The sequence below is a fragment of the Coregonus lavaretus genome (genome assembly GCF_964263955.1).
Source record: "Coregonus lavaretus genome assembly, chromosome: 9".
Taxonomy (NCBI): Eukaryota; Metazoa; Chordata; class Actinopteri; order Salmoniformes; family Salmonidae; genus Coregonus; species Coregonus lavaretus.
In genome coordinates this window covers 13,810,959-13,834,644 of record NC_139996.1, presented here as the reverse complement: position 1 = coordinate 13,834,644, position 23,686 = coordinate 13,810,959, and the positions used below count along the sequence as shown (strand labels likewise).

Below are 23,686 nucleotides of genomic sequence, written 5' to 3'. Positions count from 1 at the left end.
CGTTGTTTTTTACTGTAATCTGATGGGTTAAAGGTCATGGGTACATTTAAAAAATACAGAATGACAATGCCACTCACACCAAAGCTTTTCTTGCACAACTTTTTTGCCTTAAATTAAGGTGAGCGCACAAGATACACTCACTAGATGTTTTACTCATTAAAAATAAGAAGTAAAGCACGAAAGTAAATGACAAAGCACACAAATATCCAAAAACAAACAGCTCAAGACAAGAGTTAGAATTTTTTTTGTTGTTGTAATTTTAAAAAATACACATAAACCATCAGTAGTAGGTAAAACTCTTCTTTCCAATAAAGAATTTGGATCATCAAAAAGCACAGTTAGTCCAGCTTTTCCAGCTCTGTCGTTGGATGGTGTGGACCAGGGCAGAGGCTATATGTGGTATTACCATGGGGGATGCTGCTGCTGTACTCTAGTCTAGGCAATCCTCCGCTGACTGGTGGCAGTTGACATGGAGGCTGTGAGGCCTGGGTGACCTGGGGCTCAGAGACCAGAGAGGGCCTGGTTGGGCTGAGGAGGCAGGCCAGAGGCCAGCAGGGGCAAGGGCCAGGGGTGACAGCGAGGGCGGGGTGCTCTAGTCCAGGGGTACTCAGTTTGAGGGAGGGAGGCCCTACTGCCCAACCGATAGGACACCTGGAAGACAAAGAGAACGAAATGGAACGAAAGGAAATGAGCCACAAAAACCCAAGTCATTGATCGGAAAATGCCGTGTTGTGTTAGTGTGTGCCGTGCCCACCAAGATATATGCTGTTTCCACTCAGTGCCAGAGGTCAGGAAATCTCAACAAATGGTTTCTAAATGACACGGGTTCTGAAAAGAAAAGAGACTGATTTAAACAGGGACTGATAGTGAGAAATCCAGATCAAACAATCTGCGTTATACAGGCTAAATATATACGAGGACATTGTTCTGGTTCAGATACTAACAGTATTTACAGTATCATTCCACTGGTGTGGGATGTCCTCAGGTTCTGGTGGGTAGGACATCCAGGATGGGCTTCCGTACGACGATGGTGGAGACATGACAAAGTAGTCAGAGTAACCAGGGTGGTTGGCTGATATGGCGTAGACTGCTGTCATTGGGTTTCCTGTAGAGATGAGCAGTGTGTTTAGCCAATCAGAGGCTTGAATGAGTGAACTGAATCAATTTGACAGAGAAAACCATACTCTTTAAAGTTATACATTATATATGGATATACAGTGCATTCGGAAAGTATTCAGACCCCTTGACATTTTGTTACGTTACAGCCTTATTCTAAAATGGAATATATATTTTTTTATTCTCATCAATCTACACACAATACCCAATAATGACAAGCAAAAACAGGTTTAATTTTTTTTTGGCAAATTTATACAAAAGAAAAAACAGAAATATTACATTTACATAACTGTTCAGACCCTCTAAGTTATAGAAACATCTGAAGGATGATCAATGGAAACAGGATGTACCGGAGCTCAATATCGAGTCTCATAGCAAAGGGTCTGAATACTTATGTAAATCAGGTATTTCTGTTTTTTATTTTTAATACATTTGCAAAAATGTCTAAACCTGTTTTTGCTTTGTCATTATGGGGTATTCTGTGTAGATTGATGAGGAAAAATATTAATTTAATTAATTTTAGAATAAGACTAACGTAACAAAATTTGGAAAAAGTCAAGGGGTCTGAATACTTTCCGAATGCACTGTATATACACACACACACACACACACACACACACACACACACACACACACACACACACACACACATAATCCAGTTTCCGAGCTGGTCATGGGTGCACCTCAGCCACGCTCAAGGTCCTAAACGATATTATAACCACGATCGATAATAGACAGTACTGTGCAGCCGTCTTCATCGACCTGGCCAAGGCTTTCGACTCTGTCAACCACCGCATTCTTATTGGCAGACTAAATAGCCTTGGTTTCTCAAATGACTGCCTCGCCTGGTTCACCAACTACTTCTCAGATAGAGTTCAATGTGTCAAATCGGAGGGCCTGTTGTCTGGACCTATGGCAGTCTCTATGGGGATGCCACAGGGTTCAATTCTTGGGCCGACTATTTTCTCTGTGTATATCAATGATGTCGCTCTTGCTGCTGGTGATTCTCAGATCCACCTCTATGCAGACGACACCATTTTGTATACATCTGGCCCTTTATTGGACACTGTGTTAACAAACCTCCAAACGAGCTTCAATGCCATACAACACTCCTTTCGTAGCCTCCAACTGCTCTTAAACACAAGTAAAACTAAATGCATGCTCTTCAATCGAACGCTGCTGGCACCCGCCCACCCGACTAGAATCACTACTCTCGACGGGTGTGACCTAGAGTATGTGGACAACTACAAATACCTAGGTGTCTGGTTAGACTGTAAACTCTCCTTCCAGACTCACATTAAGCATCTCCAATCCAAAGTTAAATCCAGAATTGGCTTCCTATTTCGCAACAAAGCCTCCTTCACTCATGCTGCCAAACATGCCCTCGTAAAACTGACTATCCTACCGATCCTTGACTTCGGCGATGTCATTTACAAAATAGCCTCCAACACTCTACTCAGCAAATTGGATGTAGTCTATCACAGTGCCATCCGTTTTGTCACCAAAGCCCCATATACTACCCACCACTGTGACCTGTACGCTCTTGTTGGCTGGTCCTCACTACATATTCGTCGCCAAACCCACTGGCTCCAGTCCATCTACAAATCACTGCTAGGCAATTCTCCGCCTTATCTTAGCTCATTGGTCACCATAGCAACACCCACCCGTAGTATGCGCTCCAGCAGGTATATCTCACTGGTCATCCCCAAAGCCAACACCTCCTTTGGCCGCCATTCCTTCCAGTTCTCTGCTGCCAATGACTGGAACGAACTGCAAAAATCTCTGAAGCTGGAGACTCTTATCTCCCTCACTAACTTTAAGCATCAGTTGTCAGAGCACCTTACCGATCACTGCACCTGTACAGAGCCCATCTGAAATTAGCCCACCCAACTACCTCATCCCCATATTGTTATTTATTTTGCTCATTTGCACCCCAGTATCTCTATTTGCAAATCATCTCTTGCAAATATATCATTCCAGTGTTAATACTAATTGTAATTATTTTGCACTATGGCCTATTTATTGCCTTACCTCCATAACTTGCTACATTTGCACACTCTATATATATTTTCAATTTTCTGTTGTATTTTTGACTTTATGTTTTGTTTTACCCCATATGTAACTCTGTGTTGTTGTTTTTATCACACTGCTTTGCTTTATCTTGGCCAGGTCGCAGTTGTAAATGAGAACTTGTTCTCAACTGGCTTACCTGGTTAAATAAAGGTGAAATAAAAAATAAAAATACACACACACATATAGTTCCAGTCAAAAGTTTGGACACACCTACACATTCCAGGGTTTTTATTTATTTTGACTATTTTCTACATAGTAGAATAATAGTGAAGACATCACATCTATGAAATAACACATATGGAATCATGTATTGGGCGGCAGGTAGCTTAGTGGTTAAGAGCGTTGTGTCAGTAACCGAAAGGTCGCTGGTTCTAATCCCTGAGCCGACTAGGTGAAAAATCTGTCGATGTGCCCTTGAGCAAGGCACTTAACCCTAATTGCTCCTGTAAGAGCGTCTGCTAAATGACTAAAATGTAAATGTAAATGTATTAACCAAAAAAGTGTTAAACAAATCAAAATATATTTTATATTTGAGTTTTCTTCAAATAACCACCCTTTGCCTTGATGACAGCTTTGCACACTCTTGGCATTCTCTCAACCAGCTTCATGAGGTAGTCACCTGGAATGCATTTCAATTAACAGGTGTGCCTTGTTTAAAGTTAACTTGTGGAATTTCTTTCCTTTTAATGCTTTTGAGACAATCAGTTGTGTTGTGACAAGGTATAGGTGATATACAGAAGATAGCCCCATTTGGTAAAAGACCAAGTCCATATTATGGCAAGAACAGCTCAAATATGCAAAGAGAAACTGACAGTCCATCATTACTTTAAGACATGAAAGTCAGTCAATACGGAACATTTCAAGAACTTTGAAAGTTTCTTCAAGTGTAGTCGCACAAACCATCAAGCGCTATGATGAAACTGTCTCTCATGAGGACCGCCACAGGAAAGGAAGACCTCTGCTGCAGAGGATAAGTTCATTAGAGTTAACTGCACCTCAGATTGCAGCCCAAATAAATGCTTCACAGAGTTCAAGTAACAGACATATCTCAACGTCAAATGTTCAGAGGAGACTGCGTGAATCAGGCCTTCATGGTTGAATTGCTGCAAAGAAACCACTACTAAAGGACACCAAAAAGAAGAAGAGACTTGCTTGGGCCAGATTTTTTTGGTTCCAACCGCCGTGTCTTTGTGAGACGCAGAGTAGGTGAACGGATGATCTCTGCATGTGTGGTTCCCACCGTGAAGCACGGAGGAGAAGGTGTGATGGTGCTTTGCTGGTGACACTGACTGTGATTTATTTAGAATTCAAGGCACACTTAACCAGCATGGCTACCACAGCATTCTGCAGCGATACACCATCCCATTTGGTTTGCGCTTAGTGGGACTATCATTTGTTTTTCAACAGGACAATGACCCAACACACCTCCAGGCTGTGTAAGGGCTATTTGACCAAGATGGAGAGTGATGGAGTGCTGCATCAGATGACCTGGCCTCCACGATCACCCGAACTCAACCCAATTGAGATGGTTTGGGATGAGTTGGACCGCAGAGTGAAGGAAAAGCAGCCAACAAGTGCTCAGCATATGTGGGCACTCCTTCAAGACTGTTGGAAAAGCATTCCTCATGAAGCTGGTTGAGAGAATGCTAAGAGTGTGCAAAGCTGTCATCAAGGCAAAGGGTGGCTACTTTGAAGAATCTAACTTTTCTGGTTACTAAATGATTCCATATGTGTTATTTCATAGTTTTGATGTCTTCATCTATTCTACACTGTAGAAAATAGTTTAAAAAATAAGAAAAACCCTGGAATGAGTAGGTATGTACAAACTTTTGACTGGTACTGTATATACAGTGTATTCAGAAAGTATTCAGACCCCTTGTCTTTTTCCACACACACACGTGTGTACATATATACAGTGGGGAGAACAAGTATTTGATACACTGCCGATTTTGCAGGTTTTCCTACTTACAAAGCATGTAGAGGTCTGTAATTTTTATCATAGGTACACTTCAACTGTGAGAGACGGAATCTAAAACAAAAATCCAGAAAATCACATTGTATGATTTTTAAGTAATTAATTTGCATTTTATTGCATGACATAAGTATTTGATACATCAGAAATGCAGAACTTAATATTTGGTACAGAAACCTTTGTTTGCAATTACAGAGATCATACGTTTCCTGTAGGTCTTGACCAGGTTTGCACACACTGCAGCAGGGATTTTGGCCCACTCCTCCATACAGACCTTCTCCAGATCCTTCAGGTTTCGGGGCTGTCACTGGGCAATACGGACTTTCAGCTCCCTCCAAAGATTTTCTATTGGGTTCAGGTCTGGAAACTGGCTAGGCCACTCCAGGACCTTGAGATGCTTCTTACGGAGCCACTCCTTAGTTGCCCTGGCTGTGTGTTTCGGGTCGTTGTCATGCTGGAAGACCCAGCCACGACCCATCTTCAATGCTCTTACTGAGGGAAGGAGGTTGTTGGCCAAGATCTCGCGATACATGGCCCCATCCATCCTCCCCTCAATACGGTGCAGTCGTCCTGTCACCTTTGCAGAAAAGCATCCCCAAAGAATGATGTTTCCACCTCCATGCTTCACGGTTGGGATGGTGTTCTTGGGGTTGTACTCATCCTTCTTCTTCCTCCAAACACGGCGAGTGGAGTTTAGACCAAAAAGCTATATTTTTGTCTCATCAGACCACATGACCTTCTCCCATTCCTCCTCTGGATCATCTAGATGGTCATTGGCAAACTTCAGATGGGCCTGGACATGCGCTGGCTTGAGCAGGGGGACCTTGCGTGCGTTGCAGGATTTTAATCCATGACGGCGTAGTGTGTTACTAATGGTTTTCTTTGAGACTGTGGTCCCAGCTCTCTTTAGGTCATTGACCAGGTCCTGCCGTGTAGTTCTGTGCTGATCCCTCACCTTCCTCATGATCATTGATGCCCCACGAGGTGAGATCTTGCATGGAGCCCCAGACCGAGGGTGATTGACCGTCATCTTGAACTTCTTCCATTTTCTAATAATTGCGCCAACAGTTGTTGCCTTCTCACCAAGCTGCTTGCCTATTGTCCTGTAGCCCATCCCAGCCTTGTGCAGGTCTAAAAAAAATTCCCTGATGTCCTTACACAGCTCTCTGGCCTTGGCCATTGTGGAGAGGTTGGAGTCTGTTTGATTGAGTGTGTGGACAGGTGTCTTTTATACAGGTAACGAGTTCAAACAGGTGCAGTTAATACAGGTAATGAGTGGAGAACAGGAGGGCTTCTTATTAAAGAAAAACTAACAGGTCAGTGAGAGCCGGAATTCTTACTGGTTGGTAGGTGATCAAATACTTATGTCATGCAATACAATGCAAATTAATTACTTAAAAATCATACAATGTGATTTTCTGGATGTTTGTTTTAGATTCCATCTCTCACAGTTGAAGTGTACCTATGATAAAAAGTACAGACCTCTACATGCTTTGTAAGTAGGAAAATCTGCAAAATCGGCAGTGTATCAAATACTTGTTCTCCCCACTGTATGTATTTACATTTGTATCTATATTTACTAGTCCATATCTGAATAATTATACAATATTTAATATTTTGACCTGAGTAGCTGGTCATGGACTGGTCAACAGTAACAGCAGGGAAGGGCGCTCTGTTGATAGGCAGGTAGGTGGCGCCATTGTGCTGATTCTGCATCTCAGAGGCCTCAGAAACACGAGGTTTCAGGCTGATGTCCGGTGTAGAACTGCAGAAGGGGGGACAAAGACAAAAGCCTTGTAATTCATGTCTCACCGATAATAATAATAATAATAATAATAATAATAATAATGTATTGATCAAAGGGCTTTCAAAAGGGCCCATCCCTGTTTTAAATGATGCAGAATAAAGGTAGAGTAGAAATACAACACAACACATAAGCAGTATTACATTAAAGCCACATGTTAAGAAGTACAAAGCAATTAGGGTGGGAAACGCTAAAAGGATACAGTACACTAGTTACAAGTAGACCTTCAAAAAATCTATACTGAACAAAAATATAAACGCAACATGTAAAGTGTTGGTCCCATGTTTCATGAGCTGAAATTGAAGATCCCAGTAATTTTCCATACGCACAAAAAGCTTATTTGTCTCAAATTTGTTGCACAAATGTATTTACATCCCTATTAGTGTGCATTTATCCTTTGCCAAGATAATCCATCCACCTGACAGGTGTGACATATCAAGAAGCTGATTAAACAGCATGATCATTACACAGGTGCACCTTGCACTGAGGACAATAAAAGGCCACTCTAAAATGTGCAGTTCTGTCACACAACACAATGCCACAGATGTCTCAAGTTTTGAGGGAACGTGCAATTGGCATGCTGACTGCAAGAATGTCCACCACAGCTGTTGCCAGAGAATTTTATGTTAATTTCTCTACCATAAGCCGCCTCCAACGTCGTTTTAGAGAATTTGGCAGTACGTCCAACTGGCCTAACAACCGCAGAACACGTGTAACCACGCCAGCCCAGGACCTCCACATCCGGCTTCTTCACCTGCGAGATCATCTGACACCAGCCACCCGGACTGCTGATGAAACTGTGGGTTTGCGTAACCAAAGTTTCTGACAGTTTGTGCAGAAATTCTATCTCAGGGAAGCTGACTGCAGTTCGGCGTCGTAGCCGAATTCAGTGGGCAAATGCTCACCTTCGATAGCCACTGGCACGCTGGAGAAGTGTGCTCTTCACTGGTGAATCCCGGTTTCAACTGTTCCAGGCAGATGGCAGACGCATGTATGGCGTCATGTGGGCGAGCGGTTTGCTGATATCAACCTTTTGAACAGAGTGCCCCATGGTGGCAGTGGGGTTATGGTATGGGCAGGCATAAGCTATGGACAACAAACACAATTGCATTTCATCTATGGCAATTTGAATGCACAAAGATACCGTGACAAGATCCTGAGGCCCATTGTCGTGCCATTCATCCGCCGCCATCACCTCATGTTTCAGCATGATAATGCACAGCCCCACGTCACAAGGATCTGTACACAATTCCTTGAAGCTGAAAATGTCCCAGTTCTTCCATGGCCTGCATACTCACCAGACATGTCACTCATTGAGCATGTTTGGGATGCGCTGGATCGACGTGTACAACAGCGTGTTCCAGTTCCCGAAATATCCAGCAACTTTGCACAGCCATTGAAGAGGAGTGGGACATCATTCCACAGGCCACAATCAACAGATCAACTCTATGCGAATGAGATGTGTTGTGCTGCATGAGGCAAATTGTGGTCACACCAGATACTGACTGGTTTTCTGATACACTGCCCTACTTTTTTAAGATATCTGTGACCAACAGATGCATATCTGTATTCCCAGTCATGTGAAATCCATAGATTAGGGCCTAATGAATTTATTTCAATTGACTGATTTCCTTATATGAACTGTAACTCAGTAAAATCTTTGAAATTGTTGCATGTTGCGTTTAGATTTTTGTTCAGCGTAGTAGGTTGAGCATGTTTAGCATTGTGTGGATGTGACTATATTGGAATGAATGTTATTTGCATCCGTTTACTGTCTTTCTGACAGCTTGAAGGGAGGAGGAGGGCGCTTCGTACCGCCTCATTGAGGTCCCGGAAGGGGGTCCGGGTCTGGAGGGGATCAGAGTGGGTGGAGGTCCAACGCCCATGTCTGGAAGCTGAGTGAACCTGAAGCCCTGCACCACCAAACACAACACACAGACAACATGGTTAAATCAGTGTGTGGGTGTCCTGTACAGCTACTATCTCGCCACATGTATTATGTTGATTTTCTACAATAGCATTCAGGATTTTTGTTTAAAACACCACCGTAAACATACAGAAATAAATAAATAAATCATTTGCTTTATTGCACGGTCTAATCAATGCACTCACAGGCTTGGGTAAGCTACACTGGTGCATTTCCGGCCCGTAGGGAGAACCACGCTGACGGCCTCCTCCACATGGGTGGTTCATGGTGCCAGGGGCACTGGTCACCCCCTCGGAGTAAGGGCTGGTGTGGCTGGGGTTGTAGGAACTGTGGAGGTGGGGGTGAAGGTGGGGGTGGTGGTGGTGGTTGGCGGGCGGGGCCTCGTCTGGGGCCAGCCCAAAGGCATTACCCAGCAGGAGCTGCATCTGCTGACGGACCTCGCCGATGGAAGGCTGAGAGCTCAGAGTGGACGAGTCTGAGAGACCCTTGACCTGATGGCTTCCACCATAACCCAAGGAGCTCATCAGTCGGTCCACGTTGGTCTCCTCAAACGGCTCCACCTGACACACAGGAAGACGGACACACACACACAAACACACACACACACACAGGGTTATCCATTTGCAATTTAAAAGCTTAGCACATTCAGAGCTACACTGAACACAACTATTAACGCAACATGTAAAGTGTTGGTCCCATGAGCTGAAATAAAAAATCCCAGACATTTTACAAATTTGTTTACATCCATGTTAGTGAGCGTTTCTCCTTTGCCAAGATAATCCATCCACCTGACAGGTGTGGCATATCAAGAAGCTGATTAAACAGCATGATCAATACACAGGTGCACCTTGTGCTGGGGACAATAAAAGGCCACTTTAAAATGTGCAGTTGTGTCACACAACAGAATGCCACAGATGTCTCAAGTTTTGAGGGAGCGTGCAATTGGCATGCTGACTGCAGGAAATGCTGAGGAGTATTTCTGTCTGTAATAAAGCCCTTTTGTGGGGAAAAACTCATTCTGAATGGCTGGGCCTGGCTCCCCAGTGGGTGGGCCTGACTGCCTATGCCCTCCCAGGCCCACCTATTGCTGCACCCCTGCTCAGTCATGTGAAATCCATAGATTAGGGCCTAATTTATTTATTTAAATTGACTGATTTCCTTATTTTACTGTAACTCAGTAAAATCTTTGAAATTGTTGCATGTTGCGGATATATTTTTGTTCAGTATATTAACTGGTATCGAATTTCGCATCTGAATCACTGAACAGGCTATAATCATATTCACGGTCACTGACATTCAGCAATGTAGTGCCTGTGCAGGCAGCATAAAATGATAGCTCTAAGAACGAGCTCCATCGCTGTGCTAGATGGTGGTTTTAAAGTTTGGATGAAGGTAATCCTCTTTATTTGAGCCATAGAGCTTAGAATAAGGATTGGGAGAGATAGGCATAATGGGGCAAGCTTTGTTCTAGGGTTTTCTCTAGGTTATTGCACCCCAGTATCAGAACTTATCTAGGCTCAACCCCTTTTGCCCCTGCAGTGACTCCAGTAGTATGGTGTTCATTTTAGGACATTCACCCTGCAGTGACTCCAGTAGTATGGTGTTCATTTTAGGACATTCACCCTGCAGTGACTCCAGTAGTATGGTGTTCATTTTAGGACATTCACCCTGCAGTGACTCCAGTAGTATGGTGTTCATTTTAGGACATTCACACTGCAGTGACTTCCGCAGTACAGTGTACATTTCAGGACAGGGAATGCGTAACTCCAGTCCTCGGTGGCCTGATTGGTGTCACACTTTCTCCCAAGCCCCAGCTAACACAACTGACTCCAATAATCAATTAATCATGATCTTTAGTTTAGAATGCAATTCGTTTACTCAGTTGTGTTTGCTAGGGATGGGGAAAAAGTGTGTCACCACTCCGGCCCGCAAGGACTGGAATTGCCCATGCCTGTTTTACATCTCATGGATGTCTTAAAATGGACACTGTACAGCAGTGATATTCAGTGAGGACTCACGTCATAGCCGCTGTTGCGGATGCCTCTTCTGGACCTCTCCCTCAGAACCAGCAGGTCCATCTCTGTCTCCAGGGGGCTAGGGCTGCTGGTGGCCAGAGACTGACGGCTCCAGTAGGCTGGCTCTCTGGATGGGGGGTGCCTGAAGTAAGGATATCATAGTCGCCATTGTCATTATCATTGGCATCATAATCATCATCACAGGTTTGCACCATCACAGGAATATTTCAGACATTTCAAATATGTATTTCAAATCAAATCAAAGTTTATTGGTCATGTACACAGATTTGCAGATGTTATCGCATGTGCAGCGAAATGATTATGTTTCTAGCTCTAACAGTGCAGTAATACTTGCCAATAAAAATAAACAATACACATCATCCAGAAAAATACTAAAATAAGTTATGTAGGATGAGCCCTGACTAGAATACAGTATATACAGTATCTCACAAAAGTGAGTACACCCCTCACATCTTTGTAAATATTTGAGTATATCTTTTCATGTGACAACATTGAAGAAATGACACTTTGCTACAATGTAAAGTAGTGAGTGTACAGCTTGTATAACAGTGTAAATTTGCTGTCCCCTCAAAATAACTCAACACACAGCCATTAATGTCTAAACCGCTGGCAACAAAAGCGAGTACACCCCTAAGAGAAAATGTACAAATTGGGCCCAATTAGCCATTTTCCCTCCCCGGTGTCATGTGACTCGTTAGTGTTACAAGGTCTCAGGTGTGAATGGGGAGCAGGTGTGTTAAATTTGGTGTCATCGCTCTCACACTCCCTCATACTGGTCACTGGAAGTTCAAAATGGCACCTCATGGCAAAGAACTCTCTGAGGATCTGAAAAAAATAATTGTTGCTCTACATAAAGATGGCCTGGGCTATAAAAAGATTGCCAAGACCCTGAAACTGAGTTGCAGCACAGTGGCCAAGACCATACAGCGGTTTAACAGGACAGGTTCCACTCAGAACAGGCCTCGCCATGGTCGACCAAAGAAGTTGAGTGCACGTGCTCAGCGTCATATCCAGAGGTTGTCTTTGGGAAATAGACGTATGAGTGCTGCCAGCATTGCTGCAGAGGTTGAAGGGGTGGGGGTGGGGGGTCAGCCTGTCAGTGCTCAGACCATACGCCGCACACTGCATCAAATTGGTCTGCATGGCTGTCGTCCCAGAAGGAAGCCTCTTCTAAAGATGATGCAAAAGAAAGCCCGCAAACAGTTTGCTGAAAACAAGCAGACTAAGGACATGGATTACTGGAACCATGTCCTGTGGTCTGATGAGACCAAGATAAACGTATTTGGTTCAGATGGTGTCAAGCGTGTGTGGCGGCAACCAGGTGAGGAGTACAAAGACAAGTGTGTCTTGCCTACTGTCAAGCATGGTGGTGGGAGTGTCATGGTCTGGGGCTGCATGAGTGCTGCCGGCACTGGGGAGCTACAGTTCATTGAGGGAACCATGAATGCCAACATGTACTGTGACATACTGAAGCAGAGCATGATCCCCTCCCTTCGGAGACTGGGCCGCAGGGCAGTATTCCAACATGATAACGACCCCAAACACACCTCCAAGACGACCACTGCCTTGCTAAAGAAGCTGAGGGTAAAGGTGATGGACTGGCCAAGCATGTCTCCAGACCTAAACCCTATTGAGCATCTGTGGGGCATCCTCAAACGGAAGGTGGAGGAGTGCAAGGTCTCTAACATCCACCAGCTCCGTGATGTCGTCATGGAGGAGTGGAAGAGGACTCCAGTGGCAACCTGTGAAGCTCTGGTGAACTCCATGCCCAAGAGGGTTAAGGCAATGCTGGAAAATGATGGTGGCCACACAAAATATTGACACTTTGGGCCCAATTTGGACATTTTCACTTAGGGGTGTACTCACTTTTGTTGCCAGCGGTTTAGACATTAATGGCTGTGTGTTGTGTTATTTTGAGGGGACAGCAAATTTACACTGTTATACAAGCTGTACACTCACTACTTTACATTGTAGAAAAGTCTCATTTCTTCAGTGTAGTCACATGAAAAGATATACTCAAATATTTACAAAAATGTGAGGGGTGTACTCACTTTTGTGAGATACTGTACATATAAAGTGGGTGAAACAGTATGGAAACATTATTAAAGTGACCAGTGTTCATTACATAAGTTGTTGTTAGATGATTGCAAACAAACTTGCCGCTTGGCGTCACCCTGCAAGAGATTTTGTCACATTAACAATGTACAGGTGCTGCAGCACAGGCATTCTGAAAAGTAACTTTTGAACCAGCGGATCTGTTTACACTGAACACCCACTCAAACATGAAATGAACGCTTCCTGTATACTGTAGCATACTGTATGTCTCTTGGCATATTACATAATGTGGATGCAAAAATAGAAATGTCTCTGCTCTCCCACCTCCTGATGTGGCATCCTGCATAGGAGGCCCTCTTCTCCTCAGCAGTCATTGGCTCCTTGGCATTCTCATGCCTGCTGTGCCTCTCTCTGGGGTTGAATGGGTGGATGCCATTGTCTGTGACGGGGAAATCACAGTAGGCTTTTCTATTGGCTTTCTGGCGTTGTTTGTTCCTGTAGTGTTCGATGTCGGACTTCTGCTTGAGCCCCACGTTTGCCTGTGGACGAAGTCATTTGTATTTCATTAGTATTGATTCTAGTTTGACTTTACTTGGTATTAGAAGTAAACTTGTTCAGGTTTCTACTGAGGTCCCTCTCCTCTATAAAGAAACAATCAGTTCCAAATCCTTTCCTACTTCCCATTGGCCCTAACCCTTTGATGTCTGCAGCAATATAGTTCCACTTCTACACTGCTTTTACTGTACATATCCAGAACGTTCATCTTTAGAATCTTCATCTGGCAGACTCAATATGACATAATTCCCAGCAGGCCGGGGGTGGTGTCTCACCTCCCCATTGAGGACGACTGAGTCCTGGCTGTGATTGGAGGAGGATGGGTAGGAGTATGTGGGCTGGGCCGCCATTGGCTTGATGGTGATGAGTCGCAGTGAGCCAGTGTGGTCCTCATAGGGATCTGCTGGGATGAGAGGACATTGCTAATTAGCACAGCACTAGCTAGCCCAGCTATGACTGATACTGCTGTGAGCACTTCACTGATTGACTTCATATGGCGGTTGGCTACAGTGGGGTTAACGGTGTATCCGTCTCTCATCAGCACCAATCACACAGAGCAGAGCAGATGTTGTTCTAGGTTAACTGCTTCAATGCTCAGATCACTCTGCATATACTGTCGACATGGGAAAAGTATTCATGTATGACAACTAGAAAATATAAGAGATGCCTTATACCCAAGGGAAAGTAAATGGCATTCTAAATGTACATTAAGGTCTTGAGAGGGAAATGATACAATTACTCATTTTCGACTTCCGCGAGGCATTTGCAGTTGTACGGCTTGTTGCACAGACGTTATAATAGATCGCACCAATAAATGTTGGGTAACCATTGCTAGAGGGCTGAAAATGAAAGCTTTCTAGATGCCACAGTAACAATATTGCCTGGACATTGTCCCAACATAATTTCTGAAATGGCTAGGCCATTGACAATGCGATGTCTTTCGCTTACTGTAATGCAGTGTGTAATCTAACCTTGCGCTATTAAGGCATATCAATCATTATAGACAACTTCCAAACAACAATGGAAAAATAGTTTGAAATCATGTGTAAAAATGCAATTCCACTAGACTGTCACCTTTTAATTGATGCATCCAGTAAAGTAAATATCTGAAGTTCAAGAACAACGAGGACCTTCAGTGGCTGACACTGCATCATCCTTTTATTATTCATCAGACCCTTCCTCACATCCCCACATACACTGCCTGAGTGTTACAGATACTGCAGTTAGACAGGGGGGAAATAGAAAGATGCTTGTGCGTGTGTGTGTGTGTGTGTGTGTGCATGGTGCATACCGTGTGTGTGTGTGTGTGCCTGCACTGCATGCATCCCTGCATATACAGTAAGTGCTTATTTTTCATGTACAATTCATTAGCTCTCTCTAATGGCCATATAGCGTATCAAGCCTGTGTGATGACACAATATTGTGGTGGGCAGCAGTACAGTAGCCGGAGCATGGCCTCTCTCCTCTCTCTCACCGTTCCTCTTGTGTAACAGATCCTCCTTGGCGCTGTTCTGTGCCGCAGCCCTCCGTACCATCGAGCTCTTGCCCGTGTTGAGTTTCCCGGATTCGTTGCTCGTAACCGAGCCGTCCTCACTTGGCAACCTGCCATGGGTAACCATAGCAACAGAGTAAGGCAGTGGTAAGCTCTGTGCATACAGTATTATCCAAGGTTAATGCTGCTATCAAACAGCCCCCTGGCCACTGTTCTAACCTGTGAAATATGGCTGCAGTATGTGACAGACAGGGTTGGTATGTTACTTTTTAAATGTAATCCGTTACAGTTACTATAGTTACCTGTCCAAAATTGTAATCAGTAATTTAACTTTTGGATTACCCAAACTCAGTAACGTTACTTTTAGATTACAGCATTAGAAGACGACAAAAATGATCCATTAAACGCATTTGGTGCGTCATCATAGTGGTCTCAGACTCGCTCAGGTGGAACAAAATTAAACTTGCACCTTTTTTCAATGCTGAATTGAATGTCATTGAGAAAACAGAAAGGTGTCGTGTCTTTTTTCGCAAACATCCTTTCTGAATTTAAAAAGAATCATATTGTTTTTCAAAAGTATCTGTAATCTGATTACAATGTTTGTTCATGGTAACGTAACTGATTACAGTTCGTTTTTTTGTAATTGGATTACATGTAACATGATGTAATCAGTTACTCTCCAACCCTGGTGACAGACACCTCTAAATGTAGTGGAACAGTGGGCGATTCCATCTTAATGTCAAACTATCTCCCCTGGTATCTTTTCAGGGGTAACCAACAGGCTGACACCAGTGACTAACACAGGAACCTGATGTTATGTCAGATAAGACAGCTAGGAAAACGCACACCCATTATGTCAGCTCATATCCACATTGCTCTTCAGAATGTTTGTATCAAATTATTATTAATCCCTCATGGACAGACTACTTAAACATAATCGAGCATCTGACCAAATGCGTGATTTTAGTTCTGGGTTAACCGAGATTAGATTATTCTAATGGTGTAATGCATTCAGAAATACTAAATGGAATCCGCATTCACAATCATGAGGCTTCTATAATGATGTACAGTTCTACCCCTGTGCTGAGAGAGAGAGAGAGAGAGAGAGAGAGAGAGAGAGAGAGAGAGAGAGAGGAGAGAGAGAGGAGAGAGAGAGAGAGAGAGAGAGAGAGAGAGGAGAGAGAGGAGAGAGAGAGAGAGAGAGAGAGAGAGAATGTGTGTATTCCTGTCAACCTGAGCCCAGAGGACATTGACTCAAACATGGCCCTGGAAGGATCTCTCCAGGCTGTGTAGCTCACTCACGTCTCCATGCCCAGTGTTCAGCCTCTATTCACTTTACACCACTATGTATTTACCGCCTGTTTGTTTTACCAATTACTATTCTCAGTACCTTTTCAAAGGCGTTTTATTCTTTAATCATCACACTGCACAGCTGTGTGTTTTGTAGCCTTTTGAAGCCTTGCTCATCCCAGTCTGAATGAGCCCTGGGGTCCACCCAAAGGGTGACTGGAATAGTGGCCGCTGCAGCAGACCTGGGTTAACATAATATATAAAATAATTTTAAAGACTTTATTGGTGTTTGATTGAGCTTGCCTGGGTTGAAGGACCAATATAATAGTCCAACAACTGCAACCCTCCCACCCTCATCTGGTACTCCAGGTAGGCTAGCGCAAATACTCAAAGCATTGGAGATATTTCCAATACTACACTGCAGTGCCTTCAAGACCTAATGATCATTGTAACAGACTGGTGTCACACCTCCAGCTTGGCAGCCGTAAATATGACATTAAAAAGCCCGAGTGGGTCTTAATCAGCCAAAGATATGGGAGCTATACTGCATTTGACAGCTTTAAGACAATGACTGATATCTTGGGCTGGGTCAATAAAATAATCAAGGCTTTGGTGGTCTGTAAATGTCTTTCTCTGTGTTAGAATGAGAATTTTAATGCGTGGGAAATTCAAAGGAAAGATGGCTCAAAACAGCAGCTCAAGCTTGGCTTTGTCTTCTAGACAAGAGGAAAGAGAGCAGGCTGTATCCATTTTGTGGCACGGCAATAACTCATTCATGACTCATGTTATGTAACAACATTTTAGCTTTCGATTGCCTTAACCGAGTGATAGACGGCTACGAATCCGGGAATTGGCAACACCCAGGCAAACTGTAAGCCAGTCAACATGAGCAGATTTAAGCAGATTCTATGCAATCTGTCCAAGACTGTCATACTTATTGTGAATTTTCCTTGACTTAAAGTATTGGCACAAACAAATCCAAATGTGTTCTGGTAATCTGTAGTAAACAGGGATCATTCTTCATAGAGATCCTATCATTCTGTCTTTATTTAATTTGGTGTTCTTCTTACCCTTTGTGGATGATGTCAGCAGAAGGTGGTCTTTTAGAGGCGGTCCCATCCTGGTGCACCTTCCTGTCCAATGACAACGGGGCATCTCTCACCGGGAGGCCCAGGACCAGCGTCTCCTTGGTAACAGAGATGGTCTCCTCACCTTGCTGATGGCCCATATGCTTCTTGGCATAGTCAAATCCCTGCACAGGCTGGGACAGAGAGGGTTAGGAAAGGGTTTACGATGACATATGGTAAAGTAAAGGAGTGCTTTCTGAGAATGACATTTCATTTACAGATAAGGTAAATGAGCAGTCGGCTCGGTGAGCTCTGTTTTCTCTCAGTCAGCAAGTAAAGAATGAGATTCTACTAAATGTTAAACGAAACGTCTAATGGCACCTTTGAAGTTGAGATATAGTGGAGGAAAGCCATGGAAAATGTAATTGGTTTATGATTTATATTTTTGTTAATGTCTATGAGGTCTAGGCAGTTTCTTTATATAACCAAATTACTCTAATTTCATGAAGCCTCTCAGGTTTGTAAAACAGCAAAAAGGAGCATCACAGTGCAGACACTATTTTAGGAAAACTAAATACGTAAATACATTATATTAAATGTATTTCTACTTGAGTGCATGTGGGGATAAGAAGGGAGAATATAACTGCCCACAGCTTTAATAATGAAAGAGTCTCAGTGCCATCCAGTGTATTATCACACATGGTCGCAGCACACAGCTAAATGGGAGAGAAATCAATACACTGTACCGTGCGGACATCTTCACCTCATCCTGAGGTTAGTGATATTTCACGACAGTGAGTCTGGCAGAGGTAATGTATAGAGCCACTATGGCTTCATCATATTGGAAATTCACAGTTGGGGGGAATGTTTCTACAGATTAACCTTAAAGGCTGAGCTCAACACATATATTTTTCACTGGCAGGAGGCAGGCCTCTGTCCACTTGATTACATTGACTTTCTAAATGGTCACCTTTCAACTGCCCAGTTTGATAAAGACATGGAGTTGATCCAAGACTCTGCACAAGGCTACTCTGTGATGGATTTGACAAAGGGCTGATTCCACACCAGCGGGAGCTGAAAATATTTTAGGTATCTCAGATTGTTCTGGCAATTCTCACATAGAAACTTCATTGGGAGGAAGGATGTTAGAAATTATTTTTATATTAAACATGTATTTCTTTTCAATCATGATGGAAGTGGCCATTTTAGGCCCTTTTCAGACCTACTGTCCTAGGGTCGTGCCTTCTGCAAGACCCTATGATCTGTGAACCGTACATGATACAGATAACATCTTGGTGCCATTTATATTATTATATTCCTTATAGTGTGCTCTAAAATATGGAGTATGTCTAGATTCTTCATTTATTCAACATTACAAATATTAATATTTAAAAACGACCCTTTTTGATTGAGCTTATTTTTAAACATATTGTTTGTAACAATATACTCTTCAAACAGGTCAAATTTCCAGAGTGGGATTTCTGGTCCTTTAAATGACATTATAGGTCATTAACCAATCACAGCACTCCTTTAGGATTGCACATTCAGCAAGTCACCAGCAGTTCCTTTTGACTCCATTTTCCCATTCACTGTATTGGTGGTGCTCATAAAATAGATCATACCTTCAGAATTAGCAGACAGCCTACTCTGGAAATGTTATGTACTTGTAGAGTATATTGTTCCAAACAATATGTCTAAAATAATCTAAATCAACAAGGGTAGTTTTAAGATTTTAATATTATTATGTTTAATGTTAAATAAATTAACGTGAAATGGTTTATTTCAGAATCAAGACCTACTCCATGTTTTAGAGCACACTATAAGGAGTATAATGACACCAAGATGTTGTCTGTATCATCCACGGTTCACAGATCATAGGGTCTTGCAGGAGGCATGTATAGGTCTAAAAAGGCCCCAAAATGTCCACTTTCATTAACAAAAAAAAGAAAAACATGGTGATACAAATGTAAAATGCATGTTGAAAATCTTTCCTCCGAATGAAGTTTCTATGTGAGAATTGCCTGAACAATCTGAGTTACCAAAAATATTTTCTGCTCCTGCTGGCGTGGAATCGCCCAAAGATGGATTCTGTGTTTTGACTTGGCTCATTCAGTATACTGATGGAGTCACGGGACAGAGGTTTGATAAACCCCCAAGGGACTTTATGTAAAGAAACCTCATGGTAGAACCTCTCTGAACAACTAAATTATGATTGACATGATGGACAATATCACATAGTGGATTTGGAGAGCAATGAAATAGATTCACATATTTCCTGGTTAATGCAGAAACACACATGCAGACTGAAGCCATGCCATTGATTTGCAGCTTGACGTTGTCGTCTCACTTTGATGGATAATTGTGTGCTGTGGACTAGAGGTTCATGAAGCCCACTATCTCTCTAGTGGGTTATGCTCTGCTTGGTATTCTGTCTTCATTCCCAGAACGTTTGGACACCAACACATTACACTGCAACAGACTGCAAATATGTGCAGTGGAGTAGTGGAGCCAAAGAGCTTAACTCAAAGCATTTACCACGTTCTTTTGCCATATCGCCACAAGCTATTCATAAACCAAATAATTATAAGAACATTTATCTCAGTAGTTGTGCATGCGTGCCACATCTCTGGTCAGAAAGGGAAAGACAGAACGCTTTAAATGATTTATGTCACATTCAAAACAACCCAGTGACATTTAATGTTTACAAACAGTTTTACAAATCAACAAAACCTTGAAGCACTGCACTCTCAAATGTAAATACAGTAAGCAGACACTGTGCTAATAGAAACAGGCCCTGTTTTGGGAGAGAAGTCCTATCCTACTATCCTATTTTTACTAATCATGTGTATCTCTGACCTTGTCCTACAAAATAAGCTGGAGCTAGTACATCTGTTTCTCTGGGGGGAGTGATGATGGAATGACGTACAGAAATAACACTGAAATCAGCTGACTTTCTCTGCTGCTGCATGAGTGCATGTTGTGAAAGGACGGAGTCCATGATGAATCTGAAATGTTTTAGGGTGGGGGATCTTGTTTATGCTCCTCCATATTATCTCTATGAATCTAAATGGCACCATATTTAATCCAGTAACAACATTACTGATGGCTTGGATTCCACCACGAAGCCACTAGCTGATATGAGATGAGACGGGATGAGAAGAAGCCTGGTGGATAACAATCATTACTACGCATTTGAAAGGAACAGGGATGTATAGAATGGTCCATTGATCATAGACGATGAGCCCCGGTGAGCCCCCTCCATCCCTTCCATTGATTTCCCCCAGGCACTGTCAACAGAGGAGGGATGTCCTCTCCCAAGCACAGCCACATGCATTTATTGACAATAACACTCAGTCAATACCTGGCGGTGATAACTGCCCTCCCTCCGATAGGACGTCTAAACAAGAAGACAATTAAAGGGACATTTAGCGGATGATTTGATTCCAGCACATTAACCATCTGGATTCTCATTTCACCCCCATCATGCTCATTGAGCATCCATCACCATTGGCTATAAGTAATTGAGCGAACACAAGATAAGTGCTAAGACATTTCTCTGAACTGCACATGAAGATGTTAAGAGATATGGAAAGTTCACCTTAGAGCGTGTTTTGAAGCTCCTGAAAGCACCTGTCTTGAAGATGACCCTGTTCCTCTTGCACAGGATGGCGGTGACCATGACAACAACAACCATCACCAGGGCAACAGGCGTCAGCACGGCCATGATCCACAGATTGGCAGGTGGGACCTTTACCACAGCTGTCGGAAACCATGGAGATTAAATAAATACACCACCCACACACACCATCTATCAATATGTGTTATTGTTTGCAATCATTACGTAATTATTGAGGCACTTAGATATTAAACAGGCTATGAGACAGATACACTGAGTATACCAAACATTACAAACACCCCCCCCCCCCCCCCCCCCCCGATGTCCAAATTGTTCCAAAGGGAACAAACTACCATACCCAGTTCAAAGGCACTTAAATATATTGTCTTGCCCATTCACCCTCTTAACCATGTCTCAATTGTCTCAAGGCTTAAAAATCCTTCTTTAACCTGTCTCCTCCGCTTCATCTACACTGATTGAAGTGGATTTAACAAGCGACATCAATAAGGGATCATAGCTTTCACCTGGTCAGTCTATGTCATGGAAAGAGCAGGTATTTATAATTTTGTGTACACTCACTGTATATGTGCTTCAGTTTGAGCAAAACAAAAACATACTGCAATTACTCCTGTGCATCCATCTGTGTGTGCTGACTGAAAAGTTAGTTCTGTACACTTCATCTAAGAGAATAATGTTATGGCTGTTTGGTAAAGATGTGAAGATAACCTACGATCGGCTTGAAGCTGGATAAAGTAGCCCAGGGTTAGAGCCATGGTTTGGGAATCCAAGGTACTGAGGGTCTTGGCTGCAGTGGTGCCAGTTATGGGGGCACCGTTCATTTGGGCATAGTAAGTCATTTCGGCCGGGCTCTTTGGCCCAGGGAGTCGACGAATACCAACCATCTAAACAAGAACAACACAATTTGGTGGATTCAGTGCTGTCATATTGCATTAAGGAGCCATTACTATAATAAGAACGACGTTATCTGAAGGGGCAAACACTCGAAAATAACAGCACTCAAGGACCACACTCATGGGATTAATATGAACCAGTGGAATTAATCTTATTTTATTATAGATCAAATGTTTTATGTCATAACGGTTTAATCAAGGGCTGTGATTAAAGCTTGCCATAAAGAAGGGGGAGTGTTAAATGGAAGAGATCAACATCCGTTACATGAGCTCCCTCCCCCCTCATAAAACCTGATAATCTGTGACTATACATAAAAATGTGGCAAAACATAAAAGAGGAAATATAAATTATGTGGCTCTTCATAAAATTGTCAAACTCTGGCAAGTGAACATAAAACATTTTAAATGTTTGACTGAACACAGAGGTTGTTTATCAGTGAGTGAGCATGCAACCCGTGTGTGTGGGAGTGCATGCGTGCCCGACTCACCTGGACAGTGTAGTCTCCGACAGTAGTGGCCCTTCTAAAACGGCTCCCCTGGCTCCCCTGACGCCCAGCCACCAAAAACAGCTCAGCCAGCCGCTGCTCCATTAAACTAGCAAAGCTCTGATAATTCCTCTCCAGAGATGAGCTGTCAACATCCTGAATTACTGCAGAGCAGTGGAGTACAGAAAGAGAGAGAGAGAGAGAGAGAGAGAGAGAGAGAGAGAGAGAGAGAGAGAGAGAGAGAGAGAGAGAGAGAGAGAGAGGGGGAGGTAAGAGGATAAGAGAGGAGATGAAGAGGTGGGAGAGGGACAGTGGAGGACAGAGGTTTGGTTATTCATCCCTCAATGTAAAACCTGTAAGTCCCATTATAGTGTCAGGCTGACCTTGGCACACAGTGGTCTCATCATGACAGTAGCAGAAAGGTACAGGGGGAGGCTAAAGCTAATTTAGAGACCGCTCACAAAATAATGCCTCCTTCACACTGAGCCCTGATCCGATGTGATCTTTCAGAAGCAGATGTCCGGAAGCTCTAAATAATGCATCAATAGCATTCAGAGGAAAAGAGGAGCTCAAATTTGTTGAGGGAGAAAAAAAACCACTGGCATACAAATTTACACAACAGTAGATCAAAGCACTAACTAACTAGCAGTTAGTGAAAATCAATGACACTTTGAATTACCTGTGATCACCCAGTAGTGCTTGGTGGCAGTGGATGTGTTGAGGTTGTAGTACTCTAGTGCTGGTGGAGGGAGAGGGGGGAGAGAGATGGAGACAGACACAGATAGAGGGAACAAACACAGGAGAGAGAGAGAGAGAGAGGAGAGAGAGAGAGAGAGAGAGAGAGAGAGGAGAGAGAGAGAGAGAGAGAGAGAGAGAGAGAGAGAGAGAGAGAGAGAGAGAGAGAGAGAGAGAGAGAGAGAGAGAGAGAGAGAGAGAGAGAAGAGAAGAGAAGAGAAGAGAAGAGAAGAAAGAAGAGAGAGAGAGAGAGAAGAGAAAGAGAAGAGAAGAGAAGAGAAGAGAAGGAAGAGAAGAGAAGAGAAGAGAAGAGAAGAGAAGAGAAGAGGAAGAGAAGAGAAGAGAAAGGAAGAGAAGAGAAGGAGAAGAGAAGAGAAGAGAAGAGAAGAGAGAATAGAGAAGAGGGGTTACAGTCAAGAGCTGCTTAGTATTGGGTGCCTGGCTGCATGCCTGATAAATTCCACATTTCTGTCTTATATGCAGCTGGCTGGAGGCCAGCAGGGATGTTGCCTCTGACTTTGCAGTGGCACCTTATCCCTCATAACTCTCTGT

At 43.2% G+C, this 23,686-nt stretch overlaps 1 protein-coding gene across 1 annotated transcript in view; it reads right to left on the bottom strand.

Annotated features, from left to right (window-relative positions):
* Positions 1 to 564: 564 nt before the first annotated feature.
* The window catches only part of kiaa1549la (KIAA1549-like a), a gene marked incomplete at its 5' end in the record, with an annotated part of 38,190 nt that continues 15,068 nt past the window's right edge, over positions 565 to 23,686 (bottom strand). Inside the window, 16 exons of the mRNA XM_084168155.1 lie at positions 565 to 651; positions 755 to 828; positions 945 to 1,105; positions 6,784 to 6,926; positions 8,781 to 8,878; positions 9,078 to 9,452; positions 10,911 to 11,049; positions 13,308 to 13,522; positions 13,814 to 13,941; positions 15,013 to 15,140; positions 17,391 to 17,581; positions 20,749 to 20,784; positions 20,986 to 21,146; positions 21,734 to 21,905; positions 22,403 to 22,563; positions 23,079 to 23,138. Coding sequence (XP_084024281.1) covers positions 799 to 828; positions 945 to 1,105; positions 6,784 to 6,926; positions 8,781 to 8,878; positions 9,078 to 9,452; positions 10,911 to 11,049; positions 13,308 to 13,522; positions 13,814 to 13,941; positions 15,013 to 15,140; positions 17,391 to 17,581; positions 20,749 to 20,784; positions 20,986 to 21,146; positions 21,734 to 21,905; positions 22,403 to 22,563; positions 23,079 to 23,138 — 2,198 coding nt within the window. The 3' untranslated portion in view covers positions 565 to 651; positions 755 to 798. The remainder of the gene's footprint in view (positions 652 to 754; positions 829 to 944; positions 1,106 to 6,783; positions 6,927 to 8,780; positions 8,879 to 9,077; positions 9,453 to 10,910; positions 11,050 to 13,307; positions 13,523 to 13,813; positions 13,942 to 15,012; positions 15,141 to 17,390; positions 17,582 to 20,748; positions 20,785 to 20,985; positions 21,147 to 21,733; positions 21,906 to 22,402; positions 22,564 to 23,078; positions 23,139 to 23,686) is intronic.